Raw genomic sequence first — 22,500 nt, forward strand, 5'->3', positions numbered from 1 at the left:
CATTATAAAACCTTTAAAATACACGGTTTTAGATCTGCGTATGTAATTTCCCAAATGTCCCAAGCTCACTAATAGATTATATATACATCGGATAAAACAACTTCCCGTTATTTGTCCTTTTCTCACTCAGAACATTCTTCGCCTTCCTAAGAGTATTCCTAATCCTACTCCTACTCCTCCTCCTTTAACTACTACTAATCCTCCTCCTCCTCTTCCGACTTCTACTACTACTACTCCTACTCCCCCTCATCCTCCTTCTCCTCCGACTCCTACTACCACTACTACTACTACTACTACTACTACTACTACTACTACTACTACTACTACTACTACTGTACTAACACTACTACTACTACTCTACTTAACTACTACTATATCTCTCCCTCGACTACTACTACTACTACTACTCCTACTCCACCCTTCTCTACTACTACTCTACTAACTACTACTACTACTACTACTACTACTACTACTACTACTACTACTACTACTACTACTACTACTACTACTACTACTACATACTACTACTACTACTACTAATACTACTACTACTACTACTACTACTACTACTACTAATACTACTACTACTACTACTACTACTACTACTACTACTACTACTACTACTACTACTACTACTCTTCCTCCTCCACCCCTTCGTACTACTACTAGTACTACTACTACTACTACTACTACTACTACTACTACTACTACTACTACTACTACTACTACTACTACTACTACTACAAAGATGACTATTATAATAAATTTTTTTTAATCAATTGTTTTATCAGGAGAAGAATGATTATGACAAATATGGTATTGCTACATGACGATGCTGGTTGTGATGATGATGAGGAAGATGATAATAATGATGATGGTGATGATGATGATGATGATGACGACGACGGGACTTTTGATATTCTACTACCTGCCGTCGCATTGAAGTCAGGTCCAACATGAGTTAGGGAACCATCCGATGTGGATTTCCAACTGCCCTGGAAGTTTCAATAAAAGTTTTCATAATTGTCACCCATCGTATCGATTTGTTTTGATGTTGTATTGACCAGATGAACAGCGTTGAGTAGAAAGTCATAATCTTTTTTTTTTAATAATGATAATAATAATAATGATAATAATAATAATAATAATAATAATAATAATAATATAATAATAATAATAATAATAATAATAAATAATAATAATAATAAATAATAATATATAATAATAATAATAATAATATTATATATATATTATAATATATTATATTATTATTTTATTTTTATAATATTAATAATTAATACAATAATAATGATAATAATAATAATAATAATAATAATAATAATAATAATAATAATAATAATAATAATAATAAAATAACTAATAAAAACAATAATGATGATGATGATGATGATGATGATGATGATGATGATAATCAGATAGTTTACATCTTATACAATGACTTAGGTTGTCTTTCGTGGACAGTAAGGTATCCTTTATGTAGATTGATCGAGCAGAGGTCACGGCTTTGGTACGGGCATTTCAAATGGAAACATACGTTTGACGGTAACTTCAAGTTTCAATTGTCTGTCCCAGTTTTACTCAGCACGCCTCAATTTATATTTCTGTTGTTTTATTAGCTCATTGCACCATTGGGTATTTGACGAATGATGATGTCTTGGTGAGAATGAGATATTGATCATTCAAGGCGTTAGACGTGATATTATTGAATACAGTGGAACACACATAAAGTCAACACTCTTAAAGTCAACTCAGCCCTAACACCGACTTTATCCGTAGTGTTCCCGTGGTTACTTTTACCCCATGTCTATTTATTACATTTTTCAGAGACAAATTATAGGATAATATCAAAGCTGATGTTCTTAATGTTTAAAATAATATAATAATAATAATAATAATAATAATAATAATAATAATAATAATAATAATAATAATAATAATATATATATATATATTATATATATATATATATATATATATATATATATATATATATTTATGATAGATTCCCGGAATTGTTGGGACAAGTTGTGGAATTCTAAAACAGTTGAAATGCTAGGGTGTGTTGATTGTTAATGTTGTCAAAATGAATGTTAAATCGCAAAGTAGTAAACAATTTCCATTCTTGATCTTGCTAGTTTTGTCGAAAACCAAAGTTTCAAATTCATCTAAAAATGTATAATTGGAATTATTATTATTCCTGGAATAAGATGGAAGGCAGAGACCGGATATTATCTTTTTTTAAATCACCCCTAGATGTTCAAAGGACTTGTCATTGTATGGTGTAGATTTTACTTTGTTTATCTTAAGAAATGCGTTTGAAATGACCATGACTTCACCGCCCTTCCTGTTTTGTCTGTTAACGTTAAAAACTCTGCATCCATTGGGAATTAGTTTAGTAGAAAGCCACCAAGTTTATGTAATTACAAGGAGAGGGTATCACATTCTCGATGATAGGATCATATATCAGGGCATTTCTATTTTCATTCTCGAAACGAACGTTTAAAAGACTGCACTTAATATAAATATCTTGAAGACTGGTTACCGACTAAGCGGTCATCCATGTGGCATAGAAGGCCGTTATCATTAAGTTGTAGGCTATTTGAGATGATCTCAATTAATTATTAATGATTACAATATTATTATGTCGGGTAAAGGGAAGTCTATGTGAATTAGGACGGCGTTGAGATGGTCTGTGACTAGTAATCACTTATTATGTAATTCGTTGTTTTCTCGTCCCGCTACTATCTACTTGTTTGTTGTGCCTTAAAATTGGTTAAAATCACTTCAATTGTTTGTGTCGCTTAAATTATTGCAAATAGCACAGTGAGTAGAACTTTAAAAAGGAATGGGAACATACTTCGCTGTAAAAATCTGAATTTCCAGAATCAATAATAAAATATATTGAATGTTTTAAAAAATCCGTATCAATTTATGTAATATATCACACTTTAAAAGACCACAATTTTACGAGCACTTTCATGTAAAAAAATAAAACCCTGTTGTAAGTTGTAAATATTAGAATATACACAGTTATCACATCTCGTCAAATGTTTCCACATTTGACGAGATGTGATATTTTGTAAATTTACATCTTTGTGTTTGTGTTTTTTGTCTCCTGACGAAGGGCAAGGGCCGAAACGTTGTTTGTTTTGTGTTGTTCCCTTATATATGAGTCACATCTACTCACTTTATTTTTCTCTCCATTTTACTGGCTCATTTTGGCACCTCTAGTTTTGGTTTAAATCTAAACCTCTGTCTCGGCTTAAATTTGGTGTATTTTTACGATCTCACTTTTAGAGGGACTCAAACCAGGGATATAACGGTCCAAAGGTGAATGCCATGATACAAAACCGTACAATAATAGGATTCAATAGTCGTAACGTCACTTCCTTCCTAATGACGCATGATAACTTCGTAACACTGGCTCTAAACTATGGGAACAATGTCGGACGCCCTTATGAAATATTTCTCCGACGAGCATAAAAGTGTATCCAGAGGAGAAAAACATTCTAAATATGATCTTGTTTTGACTTTTATATATTCTGATCACAAGACATATGAATAAAAAGTAATGATTTTCTTTGTTTAGAACCAAGATGGCCGCCGTTGCCGGGCGGCGTGACATCAGACTACTGAATCCAATTAGTACTCATTGCATACTTACATTGAAATGCAGGGAGACGGGTCCACTGTTGAGCCAGGGTTGGGAGACAATGGGTGTTAGACTAAAACTTGAAGGGCTGAGAATGTCAATGTTGCCTATGGGTGAATAGATAAATAAGTACATACTATAGGCAATGAGATTAGCGGAAGAGTACCCTATAATGTGATCGCCATTGGAATGTTTGTTAGTTTTTAAGAAGAGTTTTGCCACGCTTACGACACTTTTTAAGTCCTATAAACGCCGATAAAATATATGAAAATTGAATGGCATAAATCAAATTAGATATTTACAATTAAAAGCGCCGAAAAAAAAGTAAGCCAAAGAGAAGGGTTCAAATAGGGAATGAGATTAGCGGAAGAGTAGCGTCCCTTGATTGGACGTCACCCATGGTCTGTGACGTAACCAGCGGAAAAGTTAATAGAGAGAGAACGTCATGTTGCTTGTGCGCATGCGTCTCTCGTCCTCGCTTCCCCTATAGGGAACATAAATAGACGCCAAAGGCATACTATCTATGTGCTTAGTTTGAGACCACCTAAAATTCTCATGCAGGCATCAGCAAAACATCCCCTAGGAGGGATAAACTCAAATGTTTACAAAATATATATAATACAAAAAACTATAATAGTACACAGTCGGGAGATTATTTAAAAGGAAAAAAAATCTCCCAAAACTAATACTATAGATAGAAAGAAGATAACGTCACTCAAGCCTTTGTTATTGTATTTTGCCACCCGCGTTTGTGAGTGATTCTCACTAAACTGTATTAACCAGACTATATAAGTTTAAGGTTACACACGGTTTTGTGTGTTGGTCCGTCATACTTCCGGGTGGCAATGTTATGAGCTTCTTAGCCAAGCGCATACTATCTATACAGTTCCCTCTCAGCCGCTGACTCGGCCACAGCCAGAACAAAACCAATTAAACACATACCAAGATAAAGACAGAAAGGAATATATAAAAGAAATGTAAAGGGATAGAAGACAACAACAATGACCCCCCCCCCCCCCCCCCCCCCGCGCGCATCCTCGGTCAAAAGACCCCATCCAATCTAGGGGAATGATCCCCATGTCATATTTTATGGAGACTGATTTAACGGTATGGTGTACAAGAGTAGACACTTGTCTAAAACGTGCTGTTACTTCCATATAGAAATTGAGTTGTGACATTTGAAGTAGACAATCTGTAGAAAAGTGCTTGTGTGGAAAAAGGCAAGGCATCAAATTTACAAAGCTGAACATCTTAACATTTAAGTACCCTGAGAAAAATCTTGAATTAGAATCTTTTGATAATAGAGCTAAGCCCTCAAACACTGTAACTCTAAAAATGTAAAAACAAAGAATTCAAGAACGGTCAAATTTGGATGGTTGTTTGGGAACTGCAAAACGCTAGGATCGGGAGGCCTTCCGAAAGCTCCTAGTGCTATGGGAAACAACTCAAATATTCCCTCAACTAACCCTTAGAAAAAAATACAACCTAGTACCTTTAACTAACCCTAATAGGAAAAACAAACACCCGATTACCTTTACTAAGATTAATAACTTACCACAATAGAAAAAAAAAATCCTCCGACCTCGAGCTAACCCTAATAGAAAAGAAAAAACAACTCTAGGACTGCTTTGCACTACCTTTCAATACCTAGAATCAAAACAATGGTCAAATTAGGAAATTTTAAACTTTCACAAATCTATCAAGGTTTTGTCTAGAGTTTTTAAAATGCTTCTATAGATAGTATGCAGATGACGTCACTCAGGCCTTTGTTATTATTTTTGCCATCCGCGTTTGTGAGTTGTTCTCACTAAACTGTATTAACCAGACTATAAAAGTTCATGGTTACACAGAGTTTGTGTGTTGGTCCGTTATACTTCCGGATGGCAATGTTGTGAACTCCTTGGCCAAGCGCATTCTATCTATAGATAGTTCGAAGATGACATGAGTAGTGCTCACTGAACTGTATTTACCCGACTATAAATGTTCATGGATACACACCGTTTTGTGTGTTGGTCCGTTATACTTCCGGATGGCAATGTTATGAGCTTCTTAGCCAAGCGCATACTATCTATATGATGACAAATTGAATAAATAAACAAACGCCTGTCAAATGATCCACGGTGAAAAAACAAATTGAAAGAAATGCTAGCGCTGGGAGCTTTCGGAAGGTCTCCCCTAGGATCGGTAACTACATGATTTAAAAATAATATTTGGTTTCTTCACAATTTGAATAAAAGCACAAAATTATTCAAAATAGAGAGTCGCCATGAAAACGAGGACTTCCTCCAGTACCGGCCATTGTAAAATCCCTTCAATCAGCTGCATCACTGTTGAATAAATTTGTATTGAATTGAGCTTTTATATAGCGCAATATCCACAAAACGTGCTCAAAGCGCTTTAAAATGGGTCCCTAGCCAACAGCAACATTTAACATTTAGGACCGGACATGACGCCTGTTAGGCGATATTACATTTTTTTTTCGGACAGAGAATGCTGTTAACGGCCAGGTACTCATTTTACATTTGAGTACGGTGAGAGAATGTTAGTAAAGAGCCTTTTCCAATGACTCAACTATGCGCCGAGCGAGGCTCGAACCCAAGACCTTCCGATTGAAAGCGAGTGCCATACTTAAAGACCATATAGCCGCACTAAAAACGCACAAAGACCTACATAAATCGGAAAGCCATCCTCGTCTTCGAACGGGGAAACTCTGCTAGACGTCTAGAAGTATTTACAATACTATGCAAACGTCACTTTGAATTTTGATGAAAGTAGGCTTCGCAGAAATGAACAGACTCTCATCTTATTGGGAGATCCCAATTTTGAGATTGGAAAGTCCCAAAACACATTTTTATAAGCCATTTCTAACAAGTACATGTGGATGTCCCGTGACAGTTCAGGAAATACACTATTCGCTTCATGTGCAGAAGGGAAAGCGATCGATCTCGTGTGAAGTCCAGATTTATTTTTTTTTTAACTGTCAACCCAGCAGTGATTTTGGTTGATTCAGAACTGGCCAAAAAGCTATTTGAAATAGACTAGCGTCTTATCCAAAGGGTGACAAGCAATTGCTGTTGTCTGTTTAACTCTTTAGAAACAGGGGTTTAGACTCCGGCCCTACGGCTCTGAAAGGCAACTGGCTAAAATCACATTGTGAAGCGCATTGAGCATGGTGAATCCATGGAAGTACGCCATATATATTATGGTGTTGATCTTTACTTTTTCTTCCACACATCATAACCAAGGATGAAAACGAGATTAACATCTTAAACTTGACACAACGGGTTTGGTTGAGACTTTAACATTAAAACGAAATGTGTGTGTGTGTATGTATGTGTGTGAGTAAAATGCGTGCTATCCTAGGAGCTCAACTTTGCGTCACGTACATCAACTCTCGAACCTTCGGGTCAGAGGGCGAGTGTCATACCACAAGACTACAAACAACACCACTAAACTTACACGAATGAACGAAATTATTATTAGGATTTATCAAAAAAAGCGAAAAAACAAATCAAAGAAGAAAAGTTAGAAAAACTGTAGCTCTTAATAAACTCCATTTTATAGCTAGTGAGTTCGTCACCAAAATGACCACACTTCAAATCAAATACTAAATATACACCTAATAACAACTATACAAATTTGCCATACTCTGGAAAAACACTTTTCAGAGATTTTGGCCAAAAAAACTGTCCTTCAAATATCGACCGATCAAAATGACCTTCATCCCTTTTTTTTAAAAAATAAAAAACTTAAAATTTTTAAAACCTTAAAAAAAAATATGAAATAAACAATAAAATAAATATAAAAATAATTTTGTTAAATTTTAAACGTAGGACGTTAAGGAAGTCCTAGGTTTGAGAGTTTTTGACAACATGAGAGCCATTTTACTCGATCGATATTTGAAGAACGAGTTTTCTGGCCAGAATTTATGACACGTTTATTTTACGACACAAATGGGGACTTCAGGCATATTACCTCCCCGATGCAGGTGTGAATGAGTCCCTGGCTTTGGCCAGTGGCGGATATTGTAAGAGTGTTGATACCCAAAGGACCCCTAACAGGTGGCTGGTACTGTAGGTAATGGAGATAATTTGGTTCCATATGGCCTGCTGGGTAATTGTGAAGCGCATTGAGCATGGTAAATACATGAAAATGTACTCTGCAAATGTTCATATTTATTTGTTATAATTGTTCAAATTCAAGGCATTTTGTCAGTAGAGGTTAGTATGATAACAAGTATGTGAAAGTGATGGGTGATAGTGTTATGACATTGATCGTGCGTGTGTGATAGTGATAGTAGTAGGTGTTACGATACATGTCATGGTGTCTCAAAAAGAGATTAAATGATAACAGATTAGAATAAGTTTACAATCTGGATGGGCACTCTCTCTATGGTCGTCATTCAGTTGACTGGTCGATCCGGCCAATGAAGAACGTGCATATATATATAAATGACTTCAAGCTACACACCACTTTGTTAGGGACACGCCAACCTGAATTAGCAAAGGATGGACTCTCTAACGTGGCAAAAAAGTTTGTCCTGGTCAAATCCTTGCAGAAAATAGTATTTACACTCGCATGAAAATGTATTTCTTGTTATAGGAAACAATAGCTAATGAGTCTTTAAACATGAAAGGAATTGTATGAGATGTAAATAGTTTTATCATATTCATTGTGTACAAAGAGAGAAGGGGCAGATAGAGGGAAAAAGGAATTGTAAGACCCCGCCAATTTTGATGCGTGAAGTCATTTTTACCATCGGTTTACAACACTGACTTTTAGTGACCTGCCAACACATTGTCATTGTTTGTAATCCGGCTTATTAATCATGGTAAAAGTTAGTAAAATACATGGTTCAAATATCTTTAAAACGCCGCTCACTAGTCCTATAATTCTTTCCCCAGGGTTAAGAGCGGAAAATAGTTCATACAAATTAAAATTGTTTGTAATAAAAAAATAATGCAGTGCATTTCAGAGAGATGATTTTCAAAATTTAAAAAATCATCTCCTAAAACTAACACTATACATTTGACTGTTCTCTCTCAGCAGAGGACTCCAAGCAAGGTAAAGGACAAAACCAAGTAATTTCATTCCAAGACAAAGACAAAAAGCAATTGGAAAACATATAATGTGATAGAAGACACAGTAAGCGACCTCCCTCCCAGCCCATTATGGGAGGTCGGGAACACCACCTAGAAAGCTGCTTTGTGAAATAATAACCAAAGATTGACATGGAGGGATGACTCACGACAGGGAATATATCATCCATTACAGAGAGATAGATCTGTCAGACTTTTGTTCCCCTTTCAGAAAGAATCCCCAGGTAGGGCCCAAGCAAAATCAAATAGAACAAGGGCACACAAAGTCATAATGGTATGGGCTGAGGTATAGAAGAGATAGCTGGGATATGGACTGATGAAACTCCCTTGACCAAGGGGCATTCAATATTCCCCTTAGAGGAATTACACCCATCATCTGGTCCATGTGTTTGCTTTTTATTATTTTACGGTTGCAACACATTAAGGTCAAATCAGCGCCAGTAAAAAGGAAGAAAATGAGATTGTCATAAATTCTAGATTTACGATTAAAAGGGCCCATTCCCAAGAAAAAGTAAGACAAGGGATACCTGTTGAAATAGGGAACAGAGGCAGAATCCAAGAGAAGAGCACTTGGTTTGAAAATCATGAAATAAGTCTCATCCAGACACCAACACTGGATCCCACTAAGAGGAATACACTCAAATGTTTATAAAATATAATTCTAAACACAAATTATGATAGCACACATCAACAGAGAATGATTTACAAGAAAAAAAATTATCGCTCCAAAAACGAATACTATACATTTGACTGTTTCCATTTCAGACAAGGACTCTGGCCAGGGCCAGGAAAAACCAAGTTGTCGCATTCCAAGAAAAAAAAAAAATCGGAAAAGGAACTAGAGGAAATATCCCATGAGAGGCCAGAAGACTCCACCTGGTAAGAATACTTAATAATTAATGACAGGCCATAACTGTCATAAAACAATCAAAAACACATATTCAAATATGTTATGATGAAAAACAATTTTATTTTAGTATTCAGCTTGTACTACTTCTCGTGAGAATTATTCATAAAATAACATTGATAAAAATAGTAAAAAAATAACATTCAAAATCATCATCTGGACATAGTCAGCAATGTGGAACCCATGTCAGCTATCTATGCTCAGGAATGGTAATGGTAATGTAGAGGATATTTTGACCCACATACAATGGCATTGGACACAATGATATCCCTCTCATCACATCAGAATTCTGCTTTTTTCTTCCTTATTGCATATCATTAATACCAGCATACTATGAACAAACAAACAAAAAATGTTTATAATTTTCCGGTCCTGGGCGATGTCGTTATCCAGGGGTTGCACTGTAATAAAAAAATCCTGAAAAAAATGACTGCCTATCCATTAGTTTACTTTTACCCCACGCCACTCCCAGCTGTGAAATCCTTTCAACAACTGAGTTGGCGCTAACTGAACTCTGACATTCTTGCAATTTCATATAATAATAATAGCTAATCCAAACCAATTTTTCACATCATACATATAGCAAATATTTTACCAGTTATTGGATGTAATTACTATAAATCAAAGACTTTTGAAACCAAAACAAACAACGTGGTAGGGCAATTAGTTTAAACGTTATGCACCAAAACCCAATATTCAAATCCTGCTGACTGCATAAACTATAATCCAAAACAACAAAATTTCTTGAACTCACTCTACACAACACAAACTAATCACCTAATTTTTTTTTCAAGACTGTAACTGTATTAAACAGTTTGAAATTATAACATTAACAATGCTAAAATATCAAATTTGGCCAATATTCAAATATGACATGAAAATAAAGCCTCACATAAATAAAACAACAAATAAGCCCAGAATGAGTACTATATGATGAAAATTAATTAATAAAAAAATTAGCATCTTCACCAAAAATATCCTTGCTGCAAATTTGATAGAAGAAAAATTGAATAAAAACAAGGAATTTCCAAAATTCACAGAAAATGAATGTAAAAGACAAAGAAGCAGGTGCAAAGGTACCTAGAGAAGAGCTTAACTCATTCAACCCAAACACTGAATATCTCAGTATTTGGCTGTGATTACTTTTACCCCATTATCAATTATGACAAATACGTATTATTAAAGCTACTGATTTCAATCTTTACATGGTGGTAGTAGTTGAATAAAGCTATGTACATGCCAATTTTCTTTTGAATTGAGCAACTGAGCAATATTTTTAAAAACAATTTTGTAAAGTAACAAAACCTCTAGGGCCATGAGACAGCACAGAGCTAGAGGGCTAGGGTTGAGTGAGTTAAAAAAGGTTTAACCTGGAACAACATTGGTGTCCATGCAGCCGACAGACTGAAATGAAAGTCTTTGGGAGATGCCTGTTGCACCCCACAGCTTGATGAGAATTATGTAAGTATGTACTGGTCAAATCTGCTTATACGACAGGTGTAAAGATAATACAAAAACTGACATTCAGGAAAGCAGCTATGCCTGAGATGATGTGGCATCATTATAATCCAGCCAGTGGATCCGACCCATCTCCCTTCTGTTTGTTCTGAGACTCGTAAAAAGCCTTGGCAATCTGCCTCTTCATCTCATCATCCCCATCTTCGTACATGGTCTGTAGCATCTTCGTCAGGCCAGTGCTTGGGTCATCGTCTTTGGACCTGTTGAAGGAAAGCAATTTTAATAATAACGAAATAATATATGATAGATGATGATGATGATGATATATGATGATATATAATGAATGAATGAGATATAATGAAGATAATAATAATAATAATAATAATAATAATAATAATAATTATTATTATAATTATTATTATAACAACAACAATAATAATAACCATAACTCATCTGAAAAAGATGAATTTGCTGTTCAAATGAATATAAATACTAAACAACATTCATTGTTAATTTGAAAATTTTGAGTATGAAAAATGATCTTCAAAATTGATGTCATAAATAATATAAATGCCTCAAATATAAAGAACATTACCAAATTACTGAGATGCAGCCATGAGACAAATTTGATTGAAATTATAGTGAATGATTCACACTTTATATATAATTCAAAAAGCACTGCCTGTTTCTTAGTTTTGTCAGTTTTCAGTATTTCCAAAACAATTCTTTTAATCACCATGATATCTTTGCGCTTTTCGACTGACTATTTTGTCAAAGTCACATATTGAATAATTGGATTGGTATAAGAGGCAAGTCTGACAAAAGTAGGTAATTCACTTACACAGAATCTTTTAACTTGTCTTTCTTATCCTTTTCTTTTTCTGTGACGTATGCCCATGTTTTTCCAATATTCTTTTTTTTGAGCATCACCAAAACATAGTCTGACTTTTTCTGAACCAAAAATAAAATAAAATAAACAGACCAATGTTAAAGCCAAATCAGTAATTATAATAACAACAACAACAACAACAATAATATAATAATAATAATAATAATAATAATAATATAATAATAATAACGATAACATCATAACAATAATAATAATAATAATAATAATAATAATAATTAGGGGACAGACTGGCTCAGTGGTATGGTCTATGCTTTGTTCCCGAAAGATGCCGAGTTCAATCACCCGCCGCTGCGCTGTGTGGCCTTGAGGAAGTCACCTTGCCCTAGCTCACTTTGCAGCGCTGTTCTGCGATGACGCCCGGGTTATTCCAGTCTTCCCTTGAAATAGATCCCAAAGACAAATTTCCCCTTGGGGATGAGTAAAGGGAATTTTATTTTATGTATAATAATAATAATAATAATAATAATAATAATAATAATAATAATAATAATAATAATAATAATAATAATAATAATACACATCAATGTTAATGCTCTTTCAACACAATAAGAAATTTACAGAAGAAATATTCACTTAGAGTCAGAAAAAAATAATGAAATCTAAATGGATCATTCCTTTGGATTTCAAAATACCCCAATATCTTAGGGTGTAGAATTACATTTTGTCACAACTTTATGTACGCACCTATATGATAGAGATAAGTATTAAAAAATTATTTTTTTAAATACAAATTTCATAGAAAAATTTCTAACCTTGACATATGATTCGTTAGGCTCTATCTCTTCACACAATTTGGCAATATGGAGATTGCTGGATTTGTTGGGGAACTGGACACTGACTTTCACTGACCTGGTAAAAAATAGAGAATCAAGTGTTTTTTAAAAATGATAAATTTCACCATTTCCGTTTTCTTTTCTTTGTCTTATTTACCTATTTCAGTATAGTTTTTGTGATGGTTGTCTGTTTCTTTGTTTCTATATACCTGGAGTTTACATCGCTTGCAAAACTTTTGATAATATCAGTACCAAAGGAAAATAAAAAGCAATAGGAAAGCTAAAAGATTGTTTTATTCAGATTTACCATTAGAACATGAGGGGGGCCCTTATTGCTAAGTTTGTAAAACTCTCATTTATCACACAAAGATACAGCCAAGAGTTAAAACGTTAAATCCAATTGATCTATTTTTTCCCCTTCTGTTTGTGATTGTTATAAGACATACGTCTGAAAGCATCAAATTCTGTCTTAAAATTAAAGCAGAAAAAATTGCTTCATTTTACAATTAACATGTTCAAAAGTGGAACCTTTGCAAAACAAGAGACCTGTGATTTGTCGGTCAAAGATTTGACAAAGCTCCATGCCAAGTTTTAGAGCAGTGGGGACTGCCTGGGATTGAAAAAATAAAAACGAGAATATTATTATCAATTTCGATAGTGTTTATGCCAAGTGTTATTATTCAATTTTATGACAAGACAATTTACAAGGTCCCCAATCAAATCTTTAAAAAACTTTTTAAGACCCCTATCCACACACCAATTGGGTTTCTGGATTGACAATTTTTTTTTTTTAATTGCAAGATAAATCTTTTGATTTCTAAGTCAAAACTGATCAACAAGAGAGCCAAATCCAAATATATCGATTTAAATATTTTAGACATACCACTTAGTTGTGTATGTCAGCAGTAAATTTTCATCTGATCTCCTTAAAAGATTCCATGAATGTCTGGAGCCGGCCTAATACTAACTTTTATTAAGTTTCTCAACACATTTGGGTCCTTTCATGAACCAGGTCACTAGCCTATGATGTCCAAGCAATATACTTTATACTTTGTGTATCTATACATAAAATCTCAAACAAATATTTACACTCCTTGGAACATTGTAATTATAATGATTTCAAGGAAGCCTCTCATGCTAACAAATTGAAGCAATCTGATCCTCCTTATCCTTTGCCAATTGTCTTTAGGCATTTGCTGAGGTTAATGAAGCCCAACTTCTCTTATACTCCAATGACCTTCTGTGCTTTATGTCAGATCCCCCCCCCCCCCCCCCCCCAATTTCTTTCCTTAAATAGGTAGCATTTTTCAATGACTAAAATTTTCCTCTTTTTTAGAATCACCTCTTTTCTTCTACAGCAATCTTTCTTTATGAACATTTTAGTTTAGATATCAGCCAATACAAAAAAATCAAGCAAACACTATGCGACCATAGGTATGACAGCTCAGTAGTTGGTGCAATCACTTCACATATAAAGAGACCGGAAACCAAAGTGCAGGTAGTTTAAGATTTTTCAACAACCCCCCCCCCCCCCCCCCCCCCCCCTATTCATCCACCAGTAAGTGGGTAGATGGGTCTGATCTGGTGGAAAGTACTTGGCAATCCACAAGCATCCTATTAAATGGGTAGCAAGCAAGTTACAACTGTCAGTTTAATGCTATAGAAATCATGATAAATTCTGACTTCATGAGCCTTATAACCCTTAAAGACAACTTTTTCTTCTCTTTTTTTATTTATTAAAGAAACCATGCTCCTACTGAAATATGCCTACAATCCAAAATAGCCATGATCCCTTGGAATTTTTGGTATCTATCATAGCCTGTTTTCGAACATGGACTTCAAGCAAATATTTTTGTCTCCTTCCTACAGATATAACGAAGTTGACATCGCTCAGGTCTTTGTTTTTTTGTTGTTGTTGTTTTTTGCCATTCATTTTTATAATTCTCAATAAACTGTATTGACCAGACTATAAACGTCATGGTTACTCATAGTTTTGAGTGTTGGTCCATTATATTTCTGGACGGCAATGTTGTCAGTTTCTTAGCCAAGCGTTCAGCATCTATAGGAACCATCCTGGAAAAATTTTCTAAAATGATGAAAAGCTCAACTTACTTGCTTGTGAAGGTGGATGAAATCTGTTCATCTGTGATTGAACTCAAGCTGTCCAAGGAAAGATACAACTTCATGAACTTGTCAGATTGGTCCCATGCTGAAATGATGATAATAATAATAATATTAATATTAATAATAATAATAATATTAATAATAATAATAATAATAATAATAATAATAATAATATAAATAATAATAATAATAATAATAATAATAATAATAAATAATAATATAATAATATATAACAACAATAATAATGAGAATAATAACAAAATAATATATTTTTTAAAATGATATCAATAATGGCAAGTCTTGGATTAATAAACGAGAACACATGATTTATGTACAAGCTTTGGATTTCCCCCCACAGATATACGCCAAAGACAACAGACAAAAACATCTGTTTATTTATCAAGTTCTGATTGAAATATCTGAATTGGGAGAAGAGAGCCAAAACAAACAATAAACAAAACGAAAAAATAAAAAAAAAATAAAAAAGGAAAAAGAAAAGGATATCTGCGAATCAGATTCGACATACTTTTCTCTTGTAAGGCGAGAAAGGAAAAGCATACATTTTATAGTTTGTTCTCCTAAATGTAGATGGATTTTGGATGAAATGTCAACCTATGGGTAGCAAGAAGCTTACTTTCTTTTCTATCTTAACCAGTGATGATAATTTGTCAAAAAGAAGGAAAGTGGATTGGTCCATCAGTGTAACTCAAACCAAATAAAAAATAGCATAAAATAACAGTTAAGTAACATTATGCAATATATTACTACTACTAGTTAGTGTTCTGTCATTCTTATCACTAGAGATATAACTTACTTTTTGTTAATAATTAATGAAAAGCCATTTCCTTACAATTTTAAGGGCCTATAATATCACTTACATCAAACGATTATGATTAACTTTTGGCTAAAATGCCAGACTGTATTTGTTTTCACTTTCTGCAGCTTATAAATATGACGTATGAATCATTAAAAATTGATAAACACTTTGTCTAACAAAGTTTAAAAAGAAGTTGATCACCCTTAATTGTAATATTTATTATGTCTATAACCACATTGAGAGAGAAATATGGATATGGCAAAGAAAGAAAAAAAGAAAGAAGAGAGAGAGAGAGAGAGAGAGAGAGAGAGAGAGAGAGAGAGAGAGAGAGAGAGAGAGAGAGAGAGAGAGAGAGAGAGACAGAGAAAGACAGAGAGAGACTAGACTACTCTAACAGATTAATTTATCAATCAATTGTTAAAAAATCAGAAGTTGTAAAGATCTTTTAAAATGTCGATGCATTTCAAGCTCATCAAGAGTATTAAAATCCAATTGCCCCCCCCCCCCCTTTCTTTTCAACCATCAACTCATTGAAGACAACTGGTGTGCCACTTTTGACATTTGGCACTAGTCATAAAAATGGAAGTATCACCAACATTCTTTAAAATGAGCACTGGTGTTTAAATATGACATAAGATAAGATGGTGGTTTCTCTGTGGATCCATCACTTTATGACCTGAGCTTTTATTATCTGTGAAAAATGTTGACAGGGCAAAAATCAGTGGGAATTTTCTGAGAAAAGCGAAAAATAACAGAATTCCGCGGAAAATTATCATCACTACTTAATTACAAGGGCAAAGCTGTAGTGAGAACAAAATAAAAATAATTTAAAAAATAAAACAACAAAGTTTCTTTCCTTCCCTTCAGTGCTTACCATAGTTTGTGACTGTCTCTTGATAACCACGTTGTATTTTCTCTTTTTTGCCATCATCATGTGCTACTGGTTTGACCTCCAATTTGTTCAATTCCCGTCGTAATCGGGTAATCTCCCTTGATAAGCATTCCTTGACCTTTTCCCTCTGGGCTGATTTACAGATGGACTCAAGCTCTTCAATGTCTAATTTCATCTGTAAAAAATTATAGTTGTAGAGAAAGGTTTCAGTAAACGGAGTGTCTACGTAACTTTAGGCAGTTTGGTAAGCAGCAGAAGTGGGAGTCAAATTGTGACCCAACTCGCCCATAAGAAAGTTATGCCTTGAAATTGCCGTTCGCTTTTACTAAAAGTTTTAGGGGGGTTAAATTAAAGATGCATAACTTCGTTATAAAGAGGAATATCACAGATATTTTTGTGTCATTATTTTCGGTACTAACCGTTACTAGCCTCAGGATCTACGTACACGGTAACATTTATACACGGTAACCTTGAATCCCGCCTTTAATGGGTTAAATTGTATTGTTTGACTTTTAAAAATAACACACACACACAGAGCGAGGTCCATCCATTGCTTGTATTGTAGCGGCAAACCAGTTACAGTGTACGTAGACACTGCCTTCAGTAAATATACAATTAAGATGCATTATAAACTCACTGACACTACCTTATTATTATTACTTAATGTGATGCAAATGTTACATAATTAAAATTGCTTAGACATAAGAAGCATAATAAGATTGTTGAATAATTTTTATAAGATATAATCCTTAAATTTCACTCAACTACGCATGTACTTTTAACTGCCATGGAGTAACATTAGTTTCATGGAGTGATGTTATTAATATTAATGACTCTCATTTTGTAACTAACTGAAACTGTGTCATGTTACTGTAATGTGTTATTATTATTATTATTATTATTATTATTATTAAGGTTACAGAGATGTTGAATTACCATATATTATGATGATATTGATATACATCATTCTAATCATTAAATTTGAAGTTGTATCTGAAGCCGTTTTTGGATTATGCTCAATTAAATTATCCATTGGGTTGTTGATTTGTTCTGTTTTGGTCACAGTTTTTCCAATTAATATTAAGCTATCTATAAAATATAATAACGATTTTTCGCCACATTATCGGTCATAATCATAATCATAATAATAGGCTGTCATTATCCCCAGACACCTGTCTGGGGATAACGAAAAGGCTGGGCTTTCATTATCCCCAGACACCTGGCCTTTTGTTCCGTTTCTGAGCATGAATTTCTTAAAATTGTTTTTATTTTTTTAAAAATATTGTTTGTTTTTTTCTCCTCTATCTGACCATTTGGTCGCTCTGAGTATTTCTGTTTGCTTGCTTTTTAATTATTTATCCTTTTTAGTCACTTTTTGAGATCGGAATGGGGACAAATATGACAATTTGCTAGAAACTAGAAAGGAACTAAAGAGAGAGAGAGGAGAGAGAGAGAGAGAGAGAGAGAGAGAGAGAGAGAGAGAGAGAGAGAGAGAGAGGAGAGAGAGAGAGAGAGAGAGAGAGAGAGAGAGAGAGAGAGAGAGAGAGAGAGAGAGTAGAGAGTTTTAAAAAAAAGAGGTGGGGGGAGGATGGATGGGACATTTATCCCTTGCACCGGAATATAAGACGGAATATAAAAAAAAAAAAAAAAAAATAGTGGCGGAACCAGGATTTGAACCTGCAACGTCGATTATGGTAAAAGTTCCAGGGCAGACGACTAAACCATTCGGCCATGACACCCACTTCGAAGTCGACGCATATTGTGTATATGTAGTAACAACTGATTTAATGTTGGTTGATTTTATGTTTTTATAGATATTTTATTAACTTTCCTTAATTCTTTTTTTTAACTCTCTCTCTCTCTCTCTCTTGGTTCCTTTCTAGTTTCTAGCAAATTGTCATATTCGTCCCAACTCCGATCTCAAAACGTGTCTAAAAAGAATAAATAATTAAAAAGCATACAAACAGAAATATTCAGAGAGCGACCAAATGGTCAGATAGAGGAGAAAAAAAAAAACAATTTTTTTTTTTATAAAAACAATTTTTAGAAATTCATGCTCAGAAACGGAACAAAAGGCCAAACAAAAAGGGGAAAAGAATAGACTCTCACAAAAAAAAAAAACAAACAAAAAAAAAACAAGTGGCGGAACCAGGATTCGAACCCACAACGTCGATTCTGGTAAAAGTTCCAGGGCAGACGACTAAACCATTCGGCAATGACACCCACTTCGAAGTCGACGCATATTGTAGTAACAACGGATTTAATGTTGGTTAATTTTATGTTTTTATAGATATTTTATGAACTTTCCTTATTTCTGTGAGCATTTGGAAACATTCGATATTCTGGAATGTGGATAATTGTTTAAAGGAGCGGAGTTTCAAATATATCTATGTCTAGGGATAACGAATTTTGGTTATCCCCAGACAGATAATAATGGCTGCCTCTATTCTCAACCCCCCGGCCGATTGGATTACCGAAAAAATTAAAAAACGTCGCCGGCTTTTTGCGATTTGGATTTGATTGATCTGTTTTTTTTTAATTGTGCAACTTGTGACAAGAAACTTAACAAATTACTGCATTACAACCTTTGGATTAAACATACAACAATTTTGGACTACTGGACTACTATTATGAAGACTAGAGAGGTGGGCCTTTGGCCTACCAACCTCCGCTGGACGTCCAACTCGCCTTGAGCATGCATTCACGTAAAATATAAAGATTTTTTTTTAAAACCTACCTCTGTTTCAAAAACTAGCATTTTTCAGCTTTCTAAGAAACATTTTGATTTTTCAGAACTTTAGTTCGTTAAAAAAATACCGGCCAATCTGACCCGTTGAGTCGAATGAAAACGAAATTTTGTTGTTTACACGGTTCAAAGGAAATGCCGTAAATAAGCTTTCATGGACTTCCTGTGTTGTTTTTATAGTGTCACGTGACCGTTTTGAGAAATTTGTCGTCTGCTACAAATAATTAGACCGGTAGGGGGTAGATTTTTTCGTTGGAGCAGAGAAAAAGTGAGTATTATTTCTTGGACTTGTAGAGAGGCCTAGGGTCCACCAGCAGTCAAGTTGATTGAATAAAAGAAAAAAAGGCCTTTTTTATCCGCTGCCACCACCACCGTGAGAGTGGAGAGGGGGGGGGGGGGTTGCACGATGAAGACGAAAGGGAGACGTGTGGCTTGGTGACGTAGAGCTTGTCAACGATGCTGGCAGATGTTCTTAACCCCTTAACAGCGAAGCAAATTTTTTGCTTTCAGATAATAGTTTGCTGTTATCTTTATTATTGTTAATGGAGAATACAGCTTTTCCACCAAGAGAGCAGTCAGACTATCGCAACTCGGACTTCAATTGTCTATAATCGTTTTGCCGTTACTTGTCTTTTGATGAAAGAGGATTTAGTGTTAGGTCAAAGATCGAATTTGGCCGCTAAAGGTTGCATTGCTACTGGGTTTGCTCTCCCCCCCCCCCCTCCTCCTTTTTTTCTTCTTTTTTTTTTCAACTTAGTATTGTTGATTGCTATTTCCTTTTTTTATGATTAGCAAGTGCCGTAGGAGTCTCACAGGATGCAGGAGTACTGCAATTAACCCTTTGCCAGTGACATTGATTTTTTTGTTTTCAAATAATAGTCGTCATTTATATTATTTTTTAACGCAGAAAAAAAAAACGTTTCCACCATAAGAGCAGTAAGAATATTGGTAAAAAGCGCTTTGGGCACGTTGGGTGGATATTGCCCTATATAAAAGCTCAAGTTTTTAAATTGTAATTTGTTTTTCGTCTTTTGATGAAAACGGTAATTTTTTATTTTTGGTCCAAGTAAGATTGATATTCGCCTTTAAAAGGTTAAGTTGTTTTGTTTTTTCAGGGTTTTTTTTGTTTTGTTTTTCAAATGCGGATACGCTGCTTCTTCTTTTTTTTTCCTCAACTGGCAAGCTATCGCTGTACTTACCCGCATGGCTTGCACACACAAAAGGATACATCTAGGTCACAAAACCTTACATCCAGGTCACAAAATCAGACAACTAGGTCACACCTCAAGACATCTCTGTTTCGTTTGTTCCAAGATAGCAAAACAAACCAGACGTCTTGGAGTTCGAAAGAGCTTTCCATAAAATATTTGGTATTTGCAAGACCCCAGAAACCAATTCCCTATACAGCTCTTGTGCACGGTTACTTATGACCTTGATTTCTTTCGTACCCACCCCCAAAATCTCACTTATTAAGTGTTATAGGCAGAACATAATAAATAGCTGGGCTGCCACGTGCGTGACTAAATTGGCCAAAGAGAGAATCTATACTTTGGCATTAGACACCAATTACCTGATGTCTTGGTTTTTAATCCCAACCGAGTGAGAGAGAAAAAACAAAACAATCATACATGTATCTGCAAACAGCAGAACGTTTTCATTTTACATTGAGATGGGAAGGGATAACACTATGATAAGAAAGAAAGAAAGAGAGAGAGAGAGAGAGAGAGAGAGAGAGAGAGAGAGAGAGAGAGAGAGAGAGAGAGAGAGAGAGAGAGAGAGAGAGAGAGAGAGAGAGAGAGAGAGGGGGGGGGGGGGGGGGATAGTAAGGGGGAATGGGAAAAGATGAAAGAAACAATGGGTTGCCTGATGACGTAGATCAAAGGATTGTTACAGCGGTGTTCACGGAGCGTACTTCATGAAATTTTAACCTTTTAAAGTGACACTGATTTTTTTCTCCAGATTGCTTATGCAGAATAAATCGTTTCCACCAAGAGAGCAGTAGTAAGAGTATATTTCGACTCGGGCTTCAATTAAACTATAAATCGCAAAGCTTGTCTTTTAATGATAACATTAAGACTAAGATCTGGAGTTTGGGGAGTGTAAGATGGAATCTCGCCATTAATGGTTAAAATTGTTTTGATTAAACAAAAACAACTCTCTCTCACACACACACACACACACACACACGAGCGCGCGCGGTCACGACAGCGAGGACCATCACTGACAGAATGTTGCAACGGTAAACCGGTTTACGTGTACATAGATCCTGAGGCTAGATGCCCCGTTACCGTGTACGTAGGCACTCCCAAAAAAAAAGAAAGAAAGAGACACACACACACATACTCACACACACACACACACCACACACACAAACAGTCTCGCATCCTCTACGAACTAATTTTGCGCACCAATTTTTACTGCACTTATGCACCAAATTGCATACCTATCTAGGGAGACTTTTTTCCGTATCTTTTTCTCAATAAACTTTTTTAAAAACCTTTGTTTTGCGCGGCAGGCAGCAGGCACTAGGGGGCACCAACCATTGAATCAGACGAAAAACACACACGATTTAGCGAGGAATGAATCATGAAAATATTTAGGATATAATTTCAAACACAACTTTTGATATTCATCAAGGATTGTCTAGTACCGAATGTTTTTTGATAGAAAACAAATGTATCTTCAAATCTAAACTGCTTTTGACGGTAAGCGGTACGTTTTTTATTTATTTTTCTGTCCAAACGAATGATTTGTCCTGGTATAGAAGCTAAGTATTGGTAACACCGGCGCACCTCTCTAGCATCCGGGGGGTGAGAATAGTCACTTCGGATAATAATAACGCAGATAGAGCGATAATCTTTTCACTCCAGTAAATGTTTATTTTTTTTACGCTATATTGATATCCATATCTCTATTTTGAAAAATCCCTCAATGAGGTATTGCATTTTCAGAGACTTCTTTCTGTCGTCTTCTTATTCTCACTGCTGAAACTGAAACTGAAACTGAAAAGTCAAAACACAAAGTCAAAGACTAAACTGTAAACTAAACTTAAAGTCTAATATTTCACGGTTCACATAATTACCTCAGTTAAACTTGCCATA

The 22,500-nt window shown here is 34.9% G+C and overlaps 2 protein-coding genes across 2 annotated transcripts in view; both read right to left on the reverse strand.

The window, feature by feature from the left end:
* Nucleotides 1-7,774, reverse strand: part of LOC144979137 (uncharacterized) — a 33,391-nt gene extending 25,617 nt beyond the window's left edge. Inside the window, 4 exon segments of the mRNA XM_078925739.1 lie at nt 929-995; nt 3,686-3,780; nt 4,815-5,002; nt 7,620-7,774. Of these exon segments, the coding sequence (XP_078781865.1) occupies nt 929-995; nt 3,686-3,780; nt 4,815-5,002; nt 7,620-7,774 (505 nt within the window).
* Nucleotides 7,775-9,718: 1,944 nt separating this feature from the next.
* Nucleotides 9,719-22,500, reverse strand: part of LOC144979722 (calcyclin-binding protein-like) — a 12,954-nt gene continuing 172 nt past the window's right edge. The window contains exons 1-6 of the mRNA XM_078926675.1: nt 22,482-22,500; nt 16,636-16,828; nt 14,933-15,029; nt 12,800-12,896; nt 11,979-12,088; nt 9,719-11,397 (exon numbers count right to left, since the gene is read on the reverse strand). The exon at nt 22,482-22,500 is cut by the window's right edge and continues 172 nt beyond it. Of these exons, the coding sequence (XP_078782801.1) occupies nt 11,241-11,397; nt 11,979-12,088; nt 12,800-12,896; nt 14,933-15,029; nt 16,636-16,828; nt 22,482-22,499 (672 nt within the window). The 5' untranslated portion in view covers nt 22,500 and the 3' untranslated portion in view covers nt 9,719-11,240. The remainder of the gene's footprint in view (nt 11,398-11,978; nt 12,089-12,799; nt 12,897-14,932; nt 15,030-16,635; nt 16,829-22,481) is intronic.

The sequence above is a fragment of the Berghia stephanieae genome, chromosome 9, assembly GCF_034508935.2.
Source record: "Berghia stephanieae isolate SIO BIC M18660-M18661 chromosome 9, UCSD_Bste_1.3, whole genome shotgun sequence".
NCBI lineage: Eukaryota > Metazoa > Mollusca > Gastropoda > Nudibranchia > Aeolidiidae > Berghia > Berghia stephanieae.